The sequence below is a fragment of the Macrotis lagotis genome, chromosome 8 (assembly GCF_037893015.1).
Source record: "Macrotis lagotis isolate mMagLag1 chromosome 8, bilby.v1.9.chrom.fasta, whole genome shotgun sequence".
NCBI classification, from domain to species: domain Eukaryota; kingdom Metazoa; phylum Chordata; class Mammalia; order Peramelemorphia; family Peramelidae; genus Macrotis; species Macrotis lagotis.
In genome coordinates, this window is record NC_133665.1 from 61998895 (window position 1) to 62024057 (window position 25163).

General features: G+C 37.3%; 1 protein-coding gene across 1 annotated transcript in view; it reads left to right on the forward strand.

Annotated features, from left to right (window-relative positions):
* Positions 1 to 25163, forward strand: part of GSG1L (GSG1 like) — a 388597-nt gene that overhangs the window by 291489 nt on the left and 71945 nt on the right. The window contains exons 4-5 of the mRNA XM_074196007.1: positions 12203 to 12314; positions 19225 to 19392. Of these exons, the coding sequence (XP_074052108.1) occupies positions 12203 to 12314; positions 19225 to 19392 (280 nt within the window). The remainder of the gene's footprint in view (positions 1 to 12202; positions 12315 to 19224; positions 19393 to 25163) is intronic.

Here is a 25163-nt window from a genome sequence, read left to right on the forward strand (position 1 = left end):
GTTTTAATTTTTCTTTTACATTATAACTAATATGGAAATATGCTAAATATGATTGCACATGTAGAAACTGTATATGAATTTTGCTAACATGAAGAGGGGGAGGGAAGGGAGAATGGTAGAAAAATATAGAATTCAAAAACTTGCAAAAGGATGAATGTTGAAGAATACTTTGGGGTATTTGGGTAAAAAATGACTCCCTTAGAAAGTGAAAGTTTCAGGGGTTCCTTACATAGCTGCCTTCACAATATTAAGTGAGAGAGTACTTAAATAAGATATCCCTAGCTAGAATTCTTCTACCAGGTCATTATTCTCCCTGAAACTCCATGACCAGAATTAGGATTTGTCCTAACTGGGCTATGGTGTCCCTTCTGTGAATGCACTACCTTCTCATCTCCCCCTCAAAGTCCTGCTTAAGGCACTCTTCAGGGGCAGGGCAACTAGTCAGCACAATGGATAGAGCACTGCCCCTGGAGTCAGGAGGACTGGAGTTCAAACGTGGCCTCAGACATTTAATAATTGCCTGTGTGAGGGCAAGTCACTTCACCCCATTTCCTTAAATAAAATTTTTAAAAAAGACACTGTTCAATCTACATCTTCCACATGAAACATTTCTTGATCCCCCTATATCCTAGTACCTTCAGTCCCAAAACATATTCCAATTAACGATTTTGAATTTATTTGTATTTGCTCACTTTATATTTGTTCTTCTTTATACTTCCTTTACTTTCCTTCCCATTGAAATGCAAATTACTTGAAAGTAGGAATTATTTCTTTCTTTATGTTTGTATCTCCAGCATCTCGCACAGGGCAGGCATGTAATGAACAGCAGATAGTTGAATAATTACATTATCCAAAGAAGTAACACATGGATTTGGCATATTTTGCTTAAGCTGACAATCTATATAACTTTAAGCTCCTTGAGGGCAAGAACTGTTTCATATAGCTAGGATTTCAATCTTGGTGTTATGACAATATACCTTACAGAATGTTTTATTTATAGTAGATACTTAACGGTAGTTGAAAGAATGTCTGACCATTGAACTTATTGCCACCCACTGTCACTTATCAGAGAGCAGACTTGCCCCAAGTTTAAGACTAGGAGCCAAGAGACTGTATTCTCAACTCTATCATTTACTGGAAGTTTGACTTTGGGCAAGTCACTTCCCTTCTCTGGGCCTCAGTTTCCCCATTTGGAGAAAGGTTAAATAGTTAGACTAGATGAACCTTCAAGTCCATTATAGCATTAATAATCTATATTCTACAGTGAAGTTTTGGGTGTGAGTATTTGTGTGTTGGGATTGCAGAGGACTGAAGTACTTTGGTCTTGACAGTGGGTCAAGGTTTACCAAAAGATATGAAGCACAGGGGCAGCTAGGTGGTGCAGTGGATAGGGCACCACCAGACTTGGAGTCAGGAGGCCCTGAGTTCAAATTTTACCTCAGACACTTAATAATTGCCCAAGTGACTTGGGCAAGTCACTTAATCTCATTGCCTTACCAAAAAACAAAACAAAACAAAAACAAAACAAAACAAACAAACAAACAAAAAAAGACAAACATTGCCTTCTTCAGTTTCACCAAAATCAGTTCTATTTCCACTAATCAGATTCATTTAGAGGTCAGTGCTATAGGGATCCAGGATGACTAGGGAATCAGTGTAGAGTAGTAGAACAAATACTGAATCTGTTGTCAGCAGAGCTAGGTTCAATCCTGGTTTGTATTCTTACTAACTCTGTGACTGAAGGGTATGTTGCTTAAGCCCTATGAACTTTAATCTGTTCCTCTGTAAAATAAAGATAAGGATTCTTGTACAGTAAACTTACCTCATAGGTTTGTTAAGGAAAATTACTTTATAAAATTTTAAGTACTATTGATGTTTTTAAACAAGTTATTTTGGGGGTTCTGATTATTCTGAATAAATTAATACAAATCTTTGAAGTACCCACCTTACAGTGTTGTTATGAAACATTAATTAGAGTTTTCATAAAGATTAAAACACCAAATCAGTGCCAGTTATTGTTATTAAAGATCATTGGATTGGAAGTCAAATGACATGTAATTTTAAGGTCTTGAGTCTTTTGGGTTCAGTTTCCACATTTGTAAAATAAAGACTCAAATATTTGCAACTTCAGCGGGTTATCATGAGTACAATGCTTCCCAAAGTATTAAATTATGAATGCATACACATATGTGTGTATATATATATATGTGTGTGAATACACACATACATTGTTTTCAACAGAGATGTATGTGTAATAGTTCTATTTAGCCCTTGAAATGCAAAACTGTTTAGTCTCAGTAGTTGATTAGGGAGATTCTGAAGAGAAGTTATTTTTAATTTAGTTAAAGTTCTAGTCCTGTCTGCCTCCCTTTACAAGTAATTTTGAAATCACATCCCATATCTCCATTCCCTTAAATTATGCCGTAAATAGGTAGATAAATGAATGAATGAATAAATGAATATTTGCGCCAAAAGATCATCTATTATCTCAAGTCTTTCTCTTGCTGAATTTGGAATTTATGAATGAAAATAACTTATACTACTACTAATAATAATATAATAATAATATAGTAATAGATGATATTCATATAATGTTCTAAGGATTTAAAAGTACCTTACTGCTATTAAATCATATGATATTTCAGATATCCTAATTCACTTCAGAATCATCAACTTTAAAGATCATCTAGTTTAATCTCTTCATTTTATTGAAGAGTTTTGTTCCAGAATCACACATCTAGAAAATAGCAGATCTAGGATTTGAACTCAGGACCTAAAATGCTCTAAAATGCAATGCTATTTAATTCAACTGATATTAAAGGGCCCTGAGAAAGCCACATAATCCCGTTTGCCTCAGTTTCCTCATCAGTAAAATGAGCTGGAGAAGAAAATGGCAAGTCACTCCAATATCTTTGCCCCACCCCAAAACAGTAACACCCAAATGGGATCCCAAAAAGTTGGACATGATTGAAACAACTAAACAAAAGCAGCACACATTTTGGCATTATTTGGAAATGGCCAAGAAGTGACATAAGATCTGATTCTGGGTAAGACAAGAAAGAAACTCATTTTTCAGAGCCAAGAATCCCAGAACTACAGTTGGATGCTCCAGTGGAAGGAAGATGAGAAGGAAGAAAATGATGAGAGACTGGAGGAGAGAAAGAAGGAAGAAAGGGAAAAGAGAGAGGGAAGGAGAGGGAAGAAGAAGAGGGGAATAAAAGGAAGGAAGGAAGTCTTCATAGAGAACATGGCACCTTGCCTGGGCCTCAGAAAAAAAAATAGGATTTCAGTTGGAAAAATCATGGTAGAGGGGATGGCCCATCAGAGCTACTCTCAGTTGCCTAAAAAGCCTGCCAGCTTTGCTAATGAACATCTATATGTAAATCATAGGACAAGCACTGACACTGCAGTTTTCCAAAATTAATTTATAAGTCAGTTGTTTGCAATTCAATGCAGTTTCCATAGAAATTATGCTTTGTTATGATCTGGAAATGGTTTTAAAAACTCAAAATCCAATTCAAATGATCCCTTCTCTACAGTACCTTCCTTTATTCTCAATTGAAAGAAATGTCATCTTTTTCTGAATTCTAATGGCACTTTATAGTGGAAGAAGAGACCAAAAATCAGTTTGAGCCTAGGTTATGAAGCAACTTAAATTGATTTCTTTGCCATGAAGACATTGGGGAGCTATTGAAGATTCTTTTCAGAAATAGAATGACATCATCATGTAATCAATGATGTCATCAAGTGATGTTTTAGAAGTTTGTAGCAGAGTATAAAGAGGAGAAATTGGAGGGAGGAAAAGTAGTTGTAAAGTTATTTGTAGCAATCTAAGCAAAATGTAGCAAGGTAGGGTAATGACCATGGGAATGTTAAGGAAGGAATAAATGAGAGGGAGTAAGGAAAGAATCAATAGAACTTGATAACGAGTTAGAATTAGGGGTGGGGTGGGAAGAAGAGAGACAAATCAAAGAAGATTCCAAGGTTTAGAATCTGGTTGACTGAGATGGTAGGTTCTTCATTAGAACAAGGAAGGTCAGGAGATGTAGCTGGTTTGGGGGCAGAGTAAGATAATTAATTAACTTTTAGTAATGTTGATATTGATTCTGGAAGAATATCCCATGGAAATACTCTGTAGGCAGTTAGAAATGTAGATTTGGAGCTCAGAAGGGAGGTCATGCCTTTTTGGGGAGGCAACTGTATAATGATAATGTTAATTTTTGAGAAAAGATGGAAAGCAAGCTGTGCAAATTCAATATAAGGGATGAGATTAATTGGGTATCTCTGTATGTGTGTTCCAAAAGTTCATTCATAATTTGGTTGTTTGAAACTCAGAATGTATTTTCCTGCAGAAATGCTATTAATGCTTGTTTAAAGTAGGTCCATTGCTTAAGAGTTAGCCCTACCCTTTAACATGCAATTTTAATGTCACTTCCTCCCTGAAGTCTTTATTAGAGATACATGCAGTGGAAAGAGTGGGCACTATATAAGGAAAAGTTAGAACTACATTGGGAAAATAAACAAGATTAATAGTGAACCCTAAGCTAAACATGACTCCATAGTGTAATTATAAGAAGGCAATATGACATTCTTCAGAATTGTGTGTAAGAGTTTAGCAGTGAATTTCTTACTTAGAATTGATTGGTCTGTCACTAGAGTATTACATGCAATTTGGGGCACTGTATTTGAAAAGGCACACAGAAAAATGGGAAAGAGTCCAAAAAAGAGCAATGAAAATGACTAATGTGTTGTTAAATAGGACCTTTGAAGAAAGGTCAGAATAATTGGAATGATTTAGTCTGAAGAAGAGAAGATTGAGGGTATGACTCATTAATTGTGAGGTTGAATTGAAAGGTTGTTATAAGGAAGATGCTGACCATCTGCTCTCTTATCTCCTGTGAAAGAAGAATAATAAATTAGCCCCAATTGAAGCAAGAAAGATTTAGGTTAGATGTGAAAATGGACTTTTTAAATTCTATATTGTGCTCACCAAAAAAGTTTGAAGCAGTTCAAAAAATAATTTTCTTTTTTTCTTTTTCCAGTTACATGCAAGAGTAGTTTTCAACATTCATCCATTTGCAAGCTTATGAATTACACATTTTTCTACCATTATCCTTTCCCTCCCCCCCTCCCCATGGTAGCAATCTAGTATGAATTTTACGTGTTCAATCTTATTTAACATATTTCCATATTAGTATGAAAAAGGAATTAGAACTAAGGGGGGGACCATGAGAAAGAAAGAAAAACACAAAAGAACTTTTAAAAGGGAACATAGAGTGCATTGTTCTGCAGTCAGTTTTCATAGTTTTGTTTTTTCTGGATGTGGAATGGTGTTTTTCATAACATCTCTAAGGATTCTCCTCTATCACTGAACTTCTTAGTGGAGTTGAATCCAATATTGTTAATCATCTCAGAATGTTACCATTATTGTGTAAAATGTTCTGCTGGTTCTGTTCACATCACTCAACATCAGTTCATGCAAGTCTTTCCAGGCTTTTCTAAAGTCTTACCATTCATGATTTCTTACAGAAAAATAGTATTTAATCACATTCATATACAATAACTTTTACAGTCATTCCCCAATTGATGGGTATTTCCTCAATTTCCAATTCTTTGTCACCATAAAAAGAACTGCCCTAAATATATTTTGTTCATGTGGGTCTTTCTCCCTTTTTAGTAAGTTTTTTGGAATATAGACTTAGTAGTGGTATTGTTGGATCAAAGGTTATGCCCAGTTTTATTGTCCTTGGGCAATAGTTTCAAATTGCTCTTTAGAACAGTTGAATCAGTTCACAACTCAATCAACAGTAGCAAATATCAGAATATTTGAAAATGCTGGATAATATTTTGATTTTCCTTTTTTCTAATAGCTATAATTAATTAGATCTAGCTTCCTGAGACCCCACAGAATCATGTTTAATGTTAATACCTATCCATAAAGGCCCAGTTTCAATGCCATCTCCTCTAAGAAGCCTACACTGATCCCATTCTTCTCTATTTTCCTTCCCTGATCTGATTTTAGATCATTTTTTATTTTTCTCCTTCACATATTCAAACTTATATCATGGTGGTCTGTGTGCATTCTTTTCACTTTTGCTGTACTGTAAGTTTTCCAAGTTTTCCACTAGCCCTAGTTAGTAGTGAATTACACACAGTAGGCTCTCAATAAATATTTGGAGAGTGAATAAATAATTAATATAATATACTGTTAATCTGTAGATTGCTGCCAATAAAATGCAAGAATGTTTATTTATACCTGAACATTCTCTGAACATTCAGAGTAATATCTGTAGACAACATTAATAATAAGCATGGTTATAAATTAATTAATCAGCTACCACCTTGATATCTTAATTAAATGAAACACTGCATTAGCATAAACACTTCAAGACAGAAAGCAATAAAGATGGGCCAGATGGAAATGCAGAACTCTCATTTGTATTTATCACCATAACTCCTTTTCTTCTCCCCAGATGGCATCTCCAAATGGGAGAATATGGTCCCTCAGACAAGGTAATCAGGGCTCAAGGCACATTACAAAGGTAAAGTGCACAGGAATTAGATTCTGCCTTTCTGAGAGATGGAACAAAAGGAAAAGGAGGTTTCAAGCAAGATGATTAGCTATTAACCTCCCCTCAACATACTAGTCCCCAGGATTTAGAAGAATTGAGGTGATTCAACATATATTAAGATGTTTGATTGATTTATTACTTCAAGGACTCTCAGATACCTGCTTTAAGAGCTAATATTTCCATGTCAACCTCAGGTTGGCTAAAATGATAATGGGCAATATGACAAATGTTGGAGGGGGATGTGGAAAATTGGGACATTAATACACTATTGGTAGAACTGTGAACTGATCCAACCATACACTATTGGTAAAACTTGGAACTGATCCAACCATTTTGGAGAGCAATCTGGAATTATACCCAAAGAGTTATTAAACTGCCTATACCCTTTGATCCAATAATACCACCAGTAGGTCTGAAAAAAGAAAAAGAAAAAGAACCTATATGCTCTAAAATAATTATAGTAGCTTTCTTTGTGATGGCAAAGGAATAGAAGTTGAGGGGATGCTTATCAATTGGAGAATGGCTAAACAAGGGGTATATGATTGTCATGGAATACTACTGGTGTAAGAAATGATGAGCTGATTTATTTTAGAAAAATGTAGGAAAAACTTGCATGAAATAATGAAGAGGAAAGTGAATAGAACCAAGAGAATATCATGTTCAGTAATAGCAATATTGTTCAAAGAATAATTGTGAGCCACCAAGCAACCAATACTATAAATGCCCAAATAAACTCAAATAAAATATGAAAGAAGATGTTATCCATCTCCAGAGAAAGAACTGATAAATAAAAGTATGCATAGTATGGTTTTACATATATTTGTAAATCTGCATCAAATAATGACCTTGTCTAGTGGAGAGTGGAAAGGTGGGGAGACAGGGAGACAGTTTGAATTTAAAATGTAACCCCAAAAAGTAGATTAATTTTTTTAAAAAGAGAGCTAACATTTTCCCCAAATTTTCTACAATGTCTCCACTCCAAATGGTTTTTCACATTCCCATCCCCCACCATATGAACTAGAAATTTCCACAAAATCAGGCTTTCAGTGCATGTATTCATCAAATCACAAGAACATAAACAAGGTCCCTGAAGATAATCCCATAATCTGACATCATCTTCTGGATTGGCTATCTACTTCTCTCATCAATCTTTCTTCCCTAGAGTTCCAATCCTCATTTAGAAGTTATGATTAAAAACACAATTTGTTCCTTGCCCCCAGAAAAATTTCTTTTCTAGGTGTCATAATTCTCAAAGACCTATCTCTTCCTCATTCCTTTAGGCAATTTGACTCTTCTCACTATGATTTACTAGCAATGAGCAGTGTATTGCCAAATTTGTTAAGTCTTGGGAAGCTCTCCATCATATCTCACATATCAACCTAAAGGAGAAAACATGCCTCCTGATTTCTGATGTCACTTTAGCATATGGCCACTTCTATGTTCCTCTGCAGGAAGTTCCCTTTGAGTCAGATACAAATTTTGGTACCAGTGTGTCTTCCTGATAAGAATAAGATACCATTTCTTCCTTATTCTTATTATATCTTAGGGCTCAAAGTTTCTTCTTCCTCCCTGTCACCTCTGTGTCAAAGTCTTGAACCCTTTGTCCTTAACATGGGTGATCTGGAAGCCATGAAATGGCAAAGATTAACAAGAGTGGGCTCCATTTTTAGTATCTCTGCCAGGGATCCTCTTGAAATGACAGGGAACCTCATTAATGTGAACCCTGCTAATTGCAGAGTTGCAGTAGCTCAGATATGGTGCCCATGATTTGTATTCAGGAATGAATTAGACATGATTCTTTCATCTGTAGATTTTCAAAGATTTATAGCTATGCCTTGCTTTTCCAAAATACATTTGCTACTGAAAAGATGAGTGTAAATCAAATTTTTGTAAGTTGAATCATTCAAAATGCTTGGGGAGCACTCTATTTAAAGGAATCCTACTGTGAATTTTTCTTTCTGTAAATCAATCAATCTCTTAATTTATCTTTTGTGTAAACCTAGATTTTCATATATTGCATAAGTTTTAAGATAGGATTGTAGGAGCATAGATTTAGAGCTAGATGGGGACATTAAAGTCCATCTAGTTCAAATCCATTATTTTACAAATGAGAAAACTGAGGCACAGAGAGGTCACAGAGATAATAAGTATCAATGGCAGAATATGAACCCAGGTCTTCCTGATTCCAAGAATAGTCCTCTATGCTTTTGGGACATGATAATAATAGCTTGTAGAGTAGGTAGGTGGTGCCATTGTGCCTAGAATACTGGGTCTGAAATCAAGAGAGGACTCATGTTCCTGAGTTCAAATCTGGCCTCAAACACTTATTAGTTGTGTGATCTGGGAAAGGCACAGGTAAGGAAATTGAAGTGGAGAAAGGTAAAGTAACTTGCTCAGGCTTTTAGACTAGAGAGGTAGACCTTCTACCTCCAAGGTCCAGGGTTCTTTCTATGATACGATGAGACCTTAAAGTCATTGCCTTTTCGAGTCAGAGGTAAAGAATGCCTTCATTCTCTACACTTTGCAAATCTTTAAGTATTAGATAAATATCAGCTACAAATATTATTTTTCTAGATCTAAAAATATATTCTTCTATGTCAAAACACTTTTAAATTTTTATTGCTACTATATAATGTAGGTCTTTTAAAAAAGATTAATGCCATTTTTTATTTCTAAAACAAAACCAAAACATCTATATTTTAGCTATGAAATACACTATTATAATTAATAAAAAATAGAATTGATTAAGGAAATTGTATTTTTGTAATTGTAATCTTGTAATTCAAATCTTTTCAACAAGTCATCCCAGCCTTCCCCCTCAATCATTTTGAATTAATAGAATTTGTGTTTCAGCCAGGTTACTGTCCTTTACCAGATAAAGAGAGATCTTCAAATGCTAATACAGTTAAAGTAAGAACATCCTTATTGATTATGGCAGCAGCAGGCCCTGGAGGGCATCTGGTTGATGATGGCAGCTGGACATTGATGAGGCTAGATTAGCTAGAAATGCTTTGAGTCCCTATGGGCTCCAAAATCTTGCTGCTATGTTGCTGATAGGACTTGAGGTCAAGCACACCAGTTGAAATAGTGATCCAGTCTTTTATTTGAGGAAGGGCAATTCATTAGAGTGAAAACAGGGCTTGTGAAGAAAATCAGAAAATATGGGCTATGCATTTGCTGACTGTGTAACAAAGGTGGAAAAATCACCTTCCCTATATGAGCCTCAGTTTCCCCCTCTATAAAATAAGGGAGTTGGACTGATCTTGAAGCTTCCCTCTATTCCTAACATTCTGTATTCTGTCCTCTAATCTCCCTGCCAGCTCTCATTTTCTACGCTACTCTGACTTTAACTTTCTTCTGCATCTTCTGAAAACATAAATTTGTTCCAGAATGGCTTCTCAGTACCTCTACCATTTCTATCTTTATCTCTCTTTCTCTGCTTTTTTTTGCTTCTTTTCCTGGGGGGGAGAGAGAGAGAGAGAGAGAGAGAGAGAGAGAGAGAGAGAGAGAGAGAGAGAGAGAAGCTTGCTTTGTAGTGTAGTACCCATCTAGGTCATTAATACAACACTTTGTGGCACCAGGGTCAAAGAGCTCCATTCCATTCAAGTTTTTGACCACTCTGTAATTACTTTCGTTCAGTCCATTCTGGGGCAATTATTTTTTAAAATCTGCTCTAGGCACTAGGAATATGCTCTACCTTCAGCAAACCACTCACTCATTTGTTCACCAAATATTTAGGGAGAATGATTAAAAACTCCATTAGCTGTTACCTTAGCCCATAATGGGAAAGCCTGAGGTATTCACATTGACATTATATATGTACCACATAGTTGAAAGATGAGAGTCCAGTGGCTCATGGATGACATTCATCTACATCAGAGAAGGTAGTTTTAGCCTGGCTTGATTAGGCAGAGCTTAGCTGTACCAGAAACTATATGTTCCTTGATATATGGGGATGAGGACTCAACTGACTGGGGTGGAGACTACAGCCTGAACTAAAGTAATTTCCATGTACAGCAGTAACATCAGAGTAATATCCTAGGGGTCCCTATTTTCCTTGCAGCTTGCAGATCTTTCATATTATACCCCATATCCCCTATTCTTTTTCCTTTCCATTGCTACCACACATACTTCATAAAAGAATTAATTTAATTCAATACACATTTTTTAAATGGAAAGAAGTCCTGTTCTTGGGGTTAGAGAATTATGTGTGAATTCTAGCTTCGCTATTGGGTTTCACGTTTGGGAAGCTAGGTGACTCAACAGATAGAATGTCAGAAGACTATTCTTCCTGAGTTCAAACCTGACCTCAAATCATAGTAGCTATGTCTGGACAAATCTCTTAATCCTATTTATCTCAGTTTCCTTCTCTGTAAAATAAATTGGAGAAGGAAATGGAAATGAAAAGCCATTCCAGTATTTGCCAAGAAAATATCAAAATATGATTATGAAGAGTGAGACACAAATGAAACTACTAAACAGCAACAACCACAACATGTGATTGCAGGAAAGAAATTCTCCCTTTATATCAGAAGCAGCTGGTGTTACCAGTTCAAATGTGATCTCAGACAGTTACTAGTTGTGTGACCCTGAGCAAGTCACTTAACCTGCCTCAGTTTCCCCAACTTAAAATTGGGATAATAATAAACACTTCCCTCTCAGGATTTTTGTGAGAATAAAATGAGATATTTGTGAAATGCCTGTCAAGAATTAAATTGCTACATAAATTCTATTATTATAATTATGATAACAATTATTACTACTTTTACACATTCATATGGGTATCTGGATAGAGAAGGAGGAGCACTGTATCTTGAGTCAAAGGACCTGCATTTGAAGTGTAGCTTAGCATGTTACTGTCTGTGGAACTTAGGCAAATTATTCACTGCACTGGCGCGCCATCCCTACCCCAACTCCTCAATAAAACAAGGTTAGACAAGATGCACTTTTAGGTAACTTCCAGTTTTCTGACACCTTGATTCTGCAATATAATAAGTGCTAAGTGTGGAACGCAGAATTCTGAGTACTGGAGGTGGTGGAGGTGGTGGTTAGGAATAATACAATGATGAATAAGAAAGGATTCCTGTACTCAATGAGCTTATGGTATGGGAGGGGAAGATAAGGAAAATGTAAAAATAACTATAATATAAAATTGAGCATGATTAGTACATAAAGTATTACAAGCCAGGTGATACATGAAATCTAAGGATAGAAAGCTCATTTCTGACTAGGAGGATCAGGAAAGAAGATGGATCTTGAAGGATGTCAGCAGGCATTGGCCAGGACTGGAACAGAGAGGAGTGTGTCTGCAAAGTGGGGGGGGGGGTGACCACATTGTAATTATTTTCATATCTGCCTCAACAGTGCTCTGCCCCTATCAAGCATTTCATTTGTCGAATTTAATTCTAGGTTGGACGTTTATAGTCTTTCATCAGATAAAAAGGACATTTTTATGAAAGAAAGCTAAAAACCAGTCAGCCACTGAAACACATGGAAAGGCTGAAGTTGGTCAGACACAGCTAGAGCCCTGAGAGAATTTCAGGAAAGCAGGGGATGCCAAGGAACTGAACATCATCAGGTGTTTTGGTTTCTTGACAGTGTTTTGTTTTGTTTTGTTTCCTGCCCTCCAGGTCTCCTGGGAATGGTTGCCCATATGATGTACACTCAAGTTTTCCAAGTCACAGTCAGCCTGGGACCTGAAGACTGGAGACCACACTCCTGGGACTATGGCTGGTCTTTCTGGTATGTGTCCTTTTCAGCTTGTGACAGCAGCTCCCACAGGCAAATGTCAGAGGGGGTTGTTTTTCTTCTCTCCAAGGAGATTCACAGTGGAAAGAGCAATGGACTTGGCATCAGAAAACATGGACTTAACTCTTGTCTTTGCTATTTATTCATCAAATGACTTTGGGCACAGTCACTTCTTTATCTCTCAGCCAGTGTTAATGTCAAAGCTCTTTGACATCTGGTCAGAAAGTTTGGGCATTATCCATATCGAATACTTAGGGACTGTCACAGGTTCACAAAACCAAAGAAAGTATAGCTAAAGACCCTGACTCTGGCTACTCACTGAGGGAGTTGGTAGGTGGAAATTTCTCTGCCAACAAAGACTGCAAGGGTAAAGTGCTTTGTAAACCTAAAAGACCATATAAATGCTAGCTATTATTGCTATTGACAAAGGTTCATGTGCCACCCTGCATGAGAAATGGGGAGCCCCAGCAGGAAGTGTGAGGGATACAATGAGTGAGCACATAATGAAGCCAGACAGGTCACTGTGGCAAAAATGGATGCTAATACTCAAAGATTAGCCTAGTACAGGATAGTGGAGTTCAGGTTCAAGGTCAAGTCAGAGTTGGGCAGTCTCAAAGTATCTGGATCAAAGCACTAAGCTGAGTTCAGTCAGTTTGTGGAGCTTTGTGTGAACTGACATTTCAGAAGGAGTCTGTTGCCTTTAACTTTAGGCAGTCCAAGACAAAATGGTAGACATCCACCCTCCAACCCAAAGCAAAACCCCTAGGTTTGGGGGGGTTTTTTAGGTTTTTGCAAGGCAAATGGGGTTAAGTGGCTTGCCCAAGGCCACACAGCTAGGTAATTATTAAGTGTCTGAGGCCAGATTTGAACTCAGGTACTCCTGACTCTATGCACCACGCCACCTAGCCACCACGACCCCTAAAGTTTAAAGAAACCTTGCCTAGGTAATATGATCTCAGGTCCTTCTGAAGATATTCCAGGTGCCATTAATTATATGTCTCAAGAAGGACTACATCCTCCAGTCCCAAACTGAAATTCAGCAAATCAATTCATAGCCAGCTGAGTTTGAATGCAGTATTGTGGAAGCACCCTGGGCTTGGAATCACAAGGTCGAGTCCCAGCTGTAAGGATCCTTTGAAAGGAAGGCTAACATGTGCCAATAATTACTAACTACTGCCACTAACATTAGGGGAAAAGAAATTCTTACCTGAGACAAGAGAAGAGAGACCCCAGTTAGGAGAAAATCTTTGGGGCTAAGATGAGAAGGTGAGTCAATTACTGATTAGGGAATTTAAGTCTAAAGTATTTGACAGAGATTTGGATGCTGAAATACAGATAGTGCCAAGCAGCTGACTGAAGCTACTTCCCTGATGCTTAGACAAGACCTGCATGCACCATCTCTAGCTGGCTCACTCACCTAGATCTTCTATTTTCTTCTGAATTAGCCATTCCAACCAAGCCAATGGACTGTATGTCAGTTCTCCTATTAACTAATTGTGTGATTCACTTAATCTCTCTGGGCCTCAGTTTCTTATCTATAAAATGGGAACAGACTTGATTATAAAAGTTCTTTTTAAAGCATCTAGTTTTCAAAACTGCAGTTTAGGAAAAAGAATACTCTGTAGTCAGATGTATATAAAATCTCCTGATGATTATTAACTCTGTGACCCTGAAGAAGTCACTTAAACTTCTTGAGCCTGTTTTCTTATCTTTAAAAAGGAAGTTTGGATTAGAGGACTTCTTTCCCATCCAGCTCTACACTTATGATCTCTCAGCTTTTCACTGGAATTTTCTCCTCCCCACCTAGTCAGGGGTAAAGGATGTGTCTCTCCTGAGACACCCAAAGGTCTTTAGCTATATTGAAGTCATTTTAGGTTTGGTAACAACAAAAGTTGGAAGTAACTGGTAACTGAACTGCTTAAAAAGCCCCAATGCCTTAAACCCTGTCACTAGTAGTCTTTTTTTTTTTAATATTTTTCAAGGCAAATGGGGTTAAGTGGCTTGCCCAAGGCCACACAGCTAGGTAATTAGTGTCTGAGACCGGATTTGAACCCAGGTACTCCTGACTCCAGGGCCAGTGCTTTATCCACTGCACCACCTAGCCACCCCTTGTCACTAGTATTCTTGAGGTAAACTTTTTGGTCTCTGGGGCAGAGAAATGTTTCCCCCAGAGTGGGTACAGATGACAGGGTTCTTGCCCATTCCTTCTGCCCTTCTGCCTCTCCTACTGTGGGTCACCAACTTTCCTTTTGACTTATTCATAATACAGATTGAGTGAGTGGGAATGTGTTAGTGCTGATATATTTCTCCCTGTCACTGAGGCCCAGAGAAGATAGATTTGGACTATTTTTCATTCCTCTAGAAAGCTCACATTTGGGGGTTCTTCCAGAGCTCCACTATGTCATCTCTCTTATTTAATATCTGAGGGGTCATTTGTCAAGATTCAGTGCTTTAGCTACCCAAAGTCCCTTGAGAAGGGATTGGCTTAAAGTAAGATTAAGAGAACTGTAAGCATTTGGCTAAGGGATTGAAAGAAGACACTTTTGGGAGATGGGAGGGTGCTATGGATTGAAAGACAGACCTTGAAAGATCTTAGCTCTGGTTTTAACTCAGCCACTAACCAGTTTGGTTTTGTAATATTGGACAAGTCACTTCACTTCTCTGAGGCTTAGGTTTTTCATTTCAAGCTCACATTCCAAGATCTCCCTTCCAGCTCTGCAAAATTTCACAACTGTCCTGAGGTAGATCAATATTATTACTTTCTCCATTTTATAAGTCAGCAAACTGAGGTTCAACATGGGTTATTACATGCTCCAAAGTCATATAGCAAGTATGTAGCAGAACTGAATTTGAATCCATGTTTTCTGACTCTTAATGAGTCCAGGGCTCTTTCTGATATAGCCAACTGGTTCTGAAAAATGAAACAGTGGATTGGATGATAACTAAGGTCCCTTCCAATGCTAATATTCTAAAATTTTGCAATTCTATTGAATATATTGATGTTCAGATTTCCATGAAGAAAGTGAAACATTCTCCAAGAGTTCAGGGCTAATGAGGCTGAAAGCATTGGCTTCTGAGACTGCAACCTTATTGATTGCCAGCTTCCTTGGGAGTGCATGCATTACATTTGGTCACGTGGAAAGTATGGTTGGCTCAGTAGAAGCCCATCCCCATTAGTAGAAAAATTCAACTCAGTGCTTCCTGATTCCTGCTGACTATGTTGAAGAAGATCAGCTTTGCATTTGAGGGGCACCAAATTAAACCTCTCCTGGTAAGAAAAGCATTCAGATTCTTAAAGTCTGGTGTCAATCTCCTCCTATCTTCTCTTGAGCTATGTGTTCCCATCATTTTGTCCAAAGACTCTTGGATCTGTGCTTTTGAATTTCTTTTAGCATAGACTCCCCTCTGTCCCTAACTATGCTGTGACTTTTTAAAAAATTATTTTCAAAAGTTTTTCCCAATTACATGCATAGATAGCTTCCATCATTCATCCCTTTGCAAGCTTTTAAGTTCCACATTTTTCTACCACTCTCTCTTCCCTTCTGCCTCCTCAAGGTAGCAAGCTATCTGCTATATGTCCTATGTCTTCTAATCTATTCTTTCCTTGGAGTAGATGCTCTATCACACCTTCTATCTGTTTCTTGATCTTGGCTACTTCCCCATGATTGCTGATTTCCTTTCAGTTTGCCCTACATTGGTCTCTTATGTTCTAGGAACTCAGGCCCATTTGCAATAAGATTATAGTTTTTAGTGCTAAAGGAGGCATTGGGAATAATCAAATGCAATCTTACAGATGAGGAAACTGAGACTTAAGTAAAATGATTTGTCTTAGGTTTTACTTATGTAGTGGGGAACAAAAGTAGAGGGAAAACAAAAGAAAGCAAAAAGATAGTGCCTGCCTTCAAGGAGCTTACAATCTAATCAGCTAATACCAGCCTCATTCTTAGAAGAATTAATTTTTTTATTGAGATCACACCATGCAACCCAGTAGATAGTGATGAATACTTTATTCTATAATAATGAGAGCCAAACTGGATTAGAAGTCCCTGGGTTTAAGACCTAGCTCTAAAACTGATAGGCAGTGTGATAGTTAAATTATTTAGCCTCTCTGATTCTGTAAAATGGAGTTATTACTTATTATGCCTATTTCATAGAATTGTTGTAAGGAAAATGTTTTCATAAACTGAAAACCTCTCAAATAAATGTCAGCTATAATTTGTGCTATACCATTTTACATTTAAAAAGTGTTTGGCACAGTAGATAGTGGCTCCCTCTCCATTGCCTATGCTCTCTTTAGATTCCCACTGTGTTAAACCCTATATCTTCCTAGCTCTATCCTCTCTGTGCCCTTCTGGTTACCCAGGAGAAGCAGCAGATTAGATACCTCCCTTGGGGCTAAGAACTGTCCCACCGCCATTCTTCCCCATGTGGCTTAGCATCCAAATGTGTTTACCCCATTAGCTCACTTACAGAATTGAAAAGAGCTTTTCAAGGCAATCCATTAATGTGTTCTCCTATAAAAATCCAAGCCTATTAAAGCAGTTTGAAATAGATAAGTTTGTAGTTATTGTCCTACAACAGGACTATAGAAACCAAGGGATACATTTTATCTAATTCATCTCCCTTGAGGCTGGCCAGTGTTGTCTTCCCTTTGCATAAAAACAAAACCACAGCAGAGATAAGTGACTCAGTGCAAACTAATCTGGACCTCCCAGTTGGAGAAAGAGCTCCTATTATTTGACCCTGAACATCTGCACAATTTCTGATCTCTAAGGTCCTTATGGTAATGATACTGTATTCAGGCTATCCAACTTTGGTGACTAGTATCCAACTATGCTGCAGGAGAGACTGTGAATACAAGAAAGAAAGCAAACCTTGATTTGTTGAGTCTTCTTTGGTTCCAGACTCACCAAACCCAGGAAGTGGGGGGACTAAAGGAAAAGATGAGGGTCTAGGATGAACTTCTACAATCGTTTGGTCATGATTTTTTTTTTCAGTCACAAATGTAAATAGAACTTCTGAGTTTCTCCGGGAACATAGAAACCAAGTACTGCTAATCTGTGGTTATTCAATCTTGGGGCAGTTAGGGGACATAATGTCAGATCTGGAGTCAGGGAAGATTCATCATAACTTCACTTACTAACTGTGTGACTATCAGCAAGTCATTTAACCCTGTTTACCTCAGTTCCTCATCTGTACAGTGAGCTAGAGAAGGAAATGACAAATCACTCCAGTATCTTTACTAAAAAAAAATAACCAATTGGGGGTCACAAAGGTTAAGACATGACTGAAAACAATTTTACTGATTCTGTCTTGAAACTTTTTAAATTTAATTTTCAGTTTCAATGTCCACACCTCTTTTTTTTCCTTCCTGCCCTGCCCTCTTCTGTGGCTCATCAGGATGGAATATAAGGGCAGCAACCAGCCCATCTCATCACATCCTCCCCGCAAATAACAACCTGTATTTTCCACATGATTCCTGTCTCCCATAATAATCTCCAACTTCAAGAATTCTGCCTTTTCCCTCAATTACTATTCCTGAGTAAGAGCAGCTGGGTGGCTGGCCTTGGAATCAGTAGGACAGGACTTTGAATCCAACCTCAGACACCAGCTGTGTGATTTTGGGTAAGTCATTTAACTCTGATCACCTCAAATCTAGGTCATCTCTACTCCTGATTCTTATCTTGCCACTGGATCCAGTTGGCTCTGGAGGGAAAGTGAGGATGGTGATTTAGCACAGTACCCCCTCACTAAGATCCAAATCATGTGCTTGTCATGGTATCATCTCCATGATGTCATGGTCTTCTTTAAGAATGAAGGACAAACATTACTATTCCTGAGAAGTAGAGACAGAAAGAGCTTCAGAGTCACCCTTTCAGTCAAGAATCTAATTAGCCTAAGGGGTAGCTAGGTGGTACAGTAAATAGAGCACTGGCCCTGAAGTTAGGAGGATCTAAGTTCAAATGTGCCTCAGAGGCTTAAAAATTACCTAGCTGTGTGACCATGTGCAAGTCACTTAACCCCACTGCCTTACAACCCACCCCCCAAAAAAGAATCTAGTTAGCCTAGTGGATGCCATCATCTCATCAAAGGATGTTCCGACTGCCTATCAGATCAGCTCAGTCCAATATCCTATATCTTTTCTACCACACACAGATAGACAAAGACTAGCAGGTTCTCTACTCAAGGGGTTCATGCCCTGTAAGGAACTCATAAACAAGATTTTTCTCTGTGGCCAGTCTCTAATGGACTAACTCTGAAGGGAGTATATAGAATCCACACAACAGGACAATAGGAGATGGGATCCCAGCTGCTTCAGGAACAGAGGTAGCTAGATAATATCTGCCTCTCATGGTTTTAGATTAGAATCCCAGGAAATAGCTGATGCTGGTTCTTGACTAAGTAGTTATTCTTTTTCTGGTGCATATAGCCCCCTTACATTTTCCTAGTCTCTCCATGATTGGCTGAATATAGTTGAGTAGTAGGTATGCCTTTTTGTCCAATGCACCAGTTGAATTTGGTCTCCCATCAAATTCCTTAGTCCTAGAACTTAAGGATGTTTTCTTGCTGTCAACTGTAATTCACATGCTGACCATAAGAGTATAGTACAATGTAGATCCGACCTGCCTCCAGGTCTGTTTCTTCATCTGTTCGATAAAATTTGGACAAGGTAACCTCTAAGGAACCTTCAACTTCTACCAATAATATACAAATCTATGAATTTCTGGGAGAGAAATGTGAGATGTGGATAAAGAAAAATAGGTAACAAAACCCAGAAGAGACTCTTTCTAGTCATCATGCAAAGGAATTTTCCTTTCTTCCAGTCCTAGATGTTTTAATCCCTTCTTTTATTGTGGTCTTTTTTATTTTATTTTATTTATTTTCTCTTTCTCTCATTCTACAGTCTTGCCTGGGGTTCTTTCACATGCTGCATGGCAGCCTCAGTCACCACACTGAACTCTTACACCAAGACTGTCATTGAGTTCCGGCACAAACGCAAAGTGTTTGAACAGGGATTCCGGGAGGAGCCAACCTTCCTTGACCCAGAGGCTATCAAATACTTCCGAGAAAGGTCAGTAAAAGTCAGATGTGCTGCATCAATGCATGGTCAGGGGAAGGAGGTCACAGATCTTACTGTTGGTTCCAGATCCTCCTGCTCTAAGCTTTTGAATATTCTCAAAAAAACAAGCCAGAACACTCCAGGCTGGATTGTACTTCTTGTCGTTATTAAGTTATTATCTTTACCTAGTCATCTCTCTATTAGAACCAATTGGAGAGTAAAGTACCCTCCTTCTGTAGAAGCAACTGAGCTGATGAATCTAAGAAGGAAGTGGTAGTTGAAAGAAGACAGGATTTGAATCTTTGTAGCCTGACAATATCATGATTTGGGACATGTTTTTCCTCTTCGATACTCATCTATAAAATGGGAACAATGATTTCACAGGGTTGTTGTGAAGAAATTGCTTTGTAAACCACAAAATGCTACATAAACATGAGTCAACATTATCATAATTATTATTTGTTGATCACAATCAGATTGGGACTTTTGGAACAACATCACCATTCAAAAGTCTTTTGATAATGACATATCTTCTTGGAATAATTGTTGCTTTTTGGACAAAAATTCAGATAACACAGCTCTTGAAAGCATGAAAAAGCCTGGAATAAGGGGAGATGGGAGATGATTCTATACCGTATTAATCAATTCTATACTGTATTAATCAATCTGTACTCATGTCTTTCCCATGAAAGGCCCCTGAGTTACCACAAGGTAACTAGCAGCCAATACCTGGAAGATGGCCCCAAATGTCCCCTCTTCTCTCTCCTGTTGTCAGAGTCAACAGGATGATTGTGATTACAGCAAAAGTAAAACAATACTGTACTGCATTCATACACATCAAATGCACAGAGTGAGAGAGGGTATGGTTGCACTCTTCTCTACCTTTTCAGGAAACATATGGAGGGAGAGTCATGACCACTTCTGAGCAACATATTTTAAGAGGGACAAGTTGAAGCATACCCAGAGGAAAGCAACCAAGGTAGTGAAACTGTGCTGAACAAAAAACAATTAAGGAAAGAATCTGTAGTCAGGAAAAGAGGAGATATAAGGACTCAAAGACTGTCCTGTGTAAATTTATTTTGTAGCTTCAGAAGGCAGAAGCAGAGCCAATACTTGAAGTTTTATAGAGTTCAGTTTCAGCTCAGTATAAAACTTTCTACCAATTAGAACTCTCTGACAATGGACTGAACTAGTTTAATAGAGAGTTCTCTTAAATGTCTGAACCAAAGCTGAATGTCTGCCTTTAGTGATGCTATAAGTGGATTATTGCAGGCAGTGAGAAGGTGTAGTAAGGGACCTCTAAAATCCTTCCAAGTCTAAGCTTTTATTATTGTCCATTGGTATCCATCAGAATGAAATTCTTCCATCTTTACCCCTTCCCCCAAAATCTCACCATGGAGACCTGTTTGTGGAGTGGCTTTAGATGGCAATAATACAGGTCACAAGATGACTCCCCAGCTTGGTCAGCAGATTCCTTTTCCAATTTCTAGGTTCTAGAGGGAAATAGTGGCGGATCTTAATCTTTTTTTGTATGTCCATAGACACCTTGGACAATTTGATGAATTCTATAGACCCCTTCTCAGAATAATGTTTTTAAAAATATAAAATAAAATACATAGAATTACAAAGGAAATCAGTTCTATGGAAACAAAGAAATAATTTTTTTTCATCTAATTTTATTGACTCTCTGAAATCTCTCCAAGGACCCCAAGCTAAGAATCCAGTTCTATTTTGATCAGTTCAGATGTATAACTGAAATTGTTTTGCCTTTCAGGATGATGGTTAGAGAAATATTAAGCAAAATTCCACTTGATAAAAAAAAAAAAAAGAATTCTCTTCTAGCTGAACAGGGTAGCCACCACATTTTTCAAATACTTTCATCTTGTTCTTCCTGGGTTTTTTTGAATAAAATTCTTTTTTTAATTTATTTTTATTAAAGATATTATTTAAGTTTTACAATTTCCCCCCCAATCTTACTTACCTCCCCCACCCCATGGAAAGCAATCTGTCAGTCTTTACTTTGTTTCCATGTTGGACCTTGATCCAAATTGGGTGTGATAAGAGAGAAATCATATCCTTAAAGAAGAAACAAGAAGTCTAAGAGATCAGACAATAAGCTATCTGTTTTTTTTCTAAATTAAAGGGAATAGTCCTTGAACTTTGTTCAAACTCCACAGCTCCTTATCTGGATACAGATGGCACTCTCCTTTGCAGACAGCCCAAAATTGTTCCCAATTGTTGCACTGATGGAATGAGCGAGTCCTTCAAGGTTGATCATCACCCCCATGTTGCTGTTAGGGTATACAGTGTTTTTCTGGTTCTGTTCATCTCACTCAGCATCAGTTCACGCAAGTCCCTCCAGGCTTCCCTGAAATCCCATCCCTCCTGGTTTCTAATAGAACAATAGTGTTCCATGACATACATATACCACAATTTGCTAAGCCATTCCCCAGTTGAAGGGCATTTACTTGATTTCTAATTCTTTGCCACCACAAATGGCTGCTATAAATATTTTTGTACAAGTGATGTTTTTACCCTTTTCCATCATCTCTTCAGGATATAGACCCAGTAGTGGTATTGCTGAGTCAAAGTGTATACACATTTTTGTTGCTCTTTGGGCATAGTTCCAAATAGCTCTCCAGAAGGGTTGGATGAGTTCACAGCTCCACCAACAGTGTAATAGTGTCCCAGATTTCCCACAACCCTTCCAACAATGTTCATTATCCTTCCTGGTCATATTGCCCAATCTGAGAGGTGTGAGGTAGTACCTCAGAAAAACTTTAATTTGCATTTTGCTAATAATTAATGATTTAGAGCATTTTTTCATATAGCTACGGATTGCTTTGATCTCCTCATCTGTAAATTGTCTTTGCATATCCTTTGACCATTTGTCGATTGGGGAATGGCTTTTTGTTTTAAAAATATGACTCAGTTCTCTGTATGTTTTAGAAATGAGTCCTTTGTCAGAATCATTAGTTGTAAAGATTGTTCCCCAATTTATGACAGTTCTTTTGATCTTAGTTACAGTGGTTTTATCTGTGCAAAAGCTTTTTAATTTAATGTCATCGAAATCATCTAATTGGTTTTTGGTGATGTTCTCCAATTCTTCCTTAGTCATAAACTGCTCCCCTTTCCATAGATTTGACAGGTAAACTAGTCCTTGATCTTCTAATTTTCTTATAGTATTGTTTTTGAAGTCTAAGTCCTGTAACCATTTGGATCTTATCTTGGTAAAGGGTGTGAGGTGTTGGTCTAATCTAAGTTTCTTCCATACTAACTTCCAATTATCCCAGCAGTTTTTATCAAAGAGGGAGTTTTTATCCCAGTGGCTGGACTCTTTGGGTTTATCAAACAGCAGATTACTATAATCATCTCCTGCTTTTACACCTAGTCTATTCCACTGGTCCACCACTCTATTTCTTAGCCAATACCAAACAGTTCTGATGACTGATGCTTTATAATATAATTTTAGATCAGGTAGGGCTAAGCCACCTTCTTTTGCACTTTTTTTCATTAAGCTCCTGGCAATTCTTGACTTTTTATTTCTCCATATGAATTTACTTACAATTTTTTCTAACTGGTTAAAGTAATTTTTTTGGAATTTTGATTGGTAGGGCACTAAACAGAATTGTCATTTTTATTATATTAGCTCTACTTATCCATGAGCAGTTGATGTTTGTCCAGTTATTTAAATCTGATTTAATTTGTGTGAGAAGTGTTTTATAATTGTTTTCAAAAAGATTCTGAGTCTGTCTTGGCAAATAGACTCCCAAGTATTTTATATTGTCTGAGGTTACTTTGAATGGGATTTCTCTTTCTAGCTCTTCCTGCTGTATCTTGCTAGACATATATAGAAAAGTTGAGGATTTATGAGGGTTTATTTTATAACCTGCAACTTTGATAAAATTGCTAATTATTTCCAGTAGTTTTTTGGATAATTTCTTGGGATTCTCTAGGTAGACCATCATGTCATCTGCAAAGAATAAGAGTTTTGTCTCTTCCTTCCCAATTCTAATTCCTTCAATTTCTTTTTCTTCTCTAATTGCTGACGCTAACATTTCTAATACAATATTGAATAGTAGTGGTGATAATGGGCACCCTTGTTTCACCCCTGATCTTATTGGGAATGCCTCTAGCCTCTCCCCGTTGAATATAATGCTTGTTGATAGTTTCAGATAGATACTGCTAATTATTTTTAGGAACAGTACATTTATTCCTACACTCTCTAGTGTTTTTAGTAGGAATTGATGCTATATTTTGTCAAAAGCTTTTTCAGCATCTATTGATATGATCATATGATTTCTGATAGGTTTGTTTTTGATATAATTGAGTATACTAACAGTTTTCCTAATATTGAACCAACCCTGCATTCCTGGAATAAATCCTACTTGATCATAATGTATTATCCTTGTGATAACTTGTTGTAATTGTTTTGCTAAGATTTTATTTAAGATTTTTGCATCTGTATTCATCAGGGAAATAGGTCTATAATTTTCTTTCTCTGTTTTAACTTCCTGGTTTAGGTAACAGCACCATATTGGTTTCATAGAAAGAGTTAGGAAGAGTTTCATCTTTCCCTATTTTTCCAAAGAGTTTATATAGAATTGGAACCAATTGTTCCTTAAATGTTTGGTAGAATTCACTTGTGAATCTATCAGGCCCTGGAGATTTTTTCTTAGGGAGTTCGATGATGGCTTGTTGAATTTCTTTTTTCTGAGATAGGGTTGTTTAGGTATTTAATCTCTTTTTCATTTAACCTGGGCAACTGATATTTTTGTAAATATTCATCCATTTCACTTAGATTATCAAATTTATTGGCATAGAGTTAGGCAAAGTAATTTTAAATTATTACTTTAATTTCCTCCTCATTGGTGGTGAGTTCACCTTTTTTCATTTATGATACTAGCAATTTGGTTTTCTTCTTTCTTTTTTTTTAATCAAATTGACCAGAGTCTTATCAATTTTATTGTTTTTTTTTTCATGATACCAACTTTTGGTTTTATTTATTAATTCAATAATTTTTTTGCTTTTGATTTTATTAATTTCTCCTTTAATTTTTAGAATTTCTATTTTGGTAGATTTCCTCTTTCTCCAATTTATTCATGTAAGCATTTAAAGCTATAATATATCCCCTGAGAGTCGCTTTGAATGAATCCCATTGGTTTTGGTTTCATTATTATCATTGAATAAGATTCTAGAAGAGAATTTTGAGAACAAAGGGTGGAGCTATTTGGTCATTAGACCTACAACTTAGCAGGGATGGGCCCCATCTAGGATTCTTCAGAGCATCAGCACCAAATAGAAGTGAGGCAGACCTCCTCTAGAATTAAACACAAAAGAAAACAAAACTAAATTCTGCAAAATATCTTGTGTTGGGACAAAGTATCAATACCACTCTGCTCCCTGCATTTCCCCTTATTGCTAGTACATTCAGATCCTAAACACTTATGACCACAGGGAAATCAAGGTAGTTTAGGATATAGAGATGAAAGGGATCTTAGAACTTCTCTGGTCCCATCTCAAAGAGTTGAAGTGACTTGCTCACAGTTGTCCTGGTCATTAGTAGCAGAACTAGGATTTGAATCCAGATTCTCTCTGCCTCTCCACAACATTTTCCTGTTTCATGATACATATCTTCTTCTGCTTAGACTGGTCCTGACCTACAGGTTGGTCCTGACTAGGAAAGGGAAGAACTTAGAGGATGGATGGAAGCACAGAGATAGAGAATCTAAAACTCTCCAAGCATCAGGGAAATCAGAAGAGAGTCAGGTAGAAGGAAGATT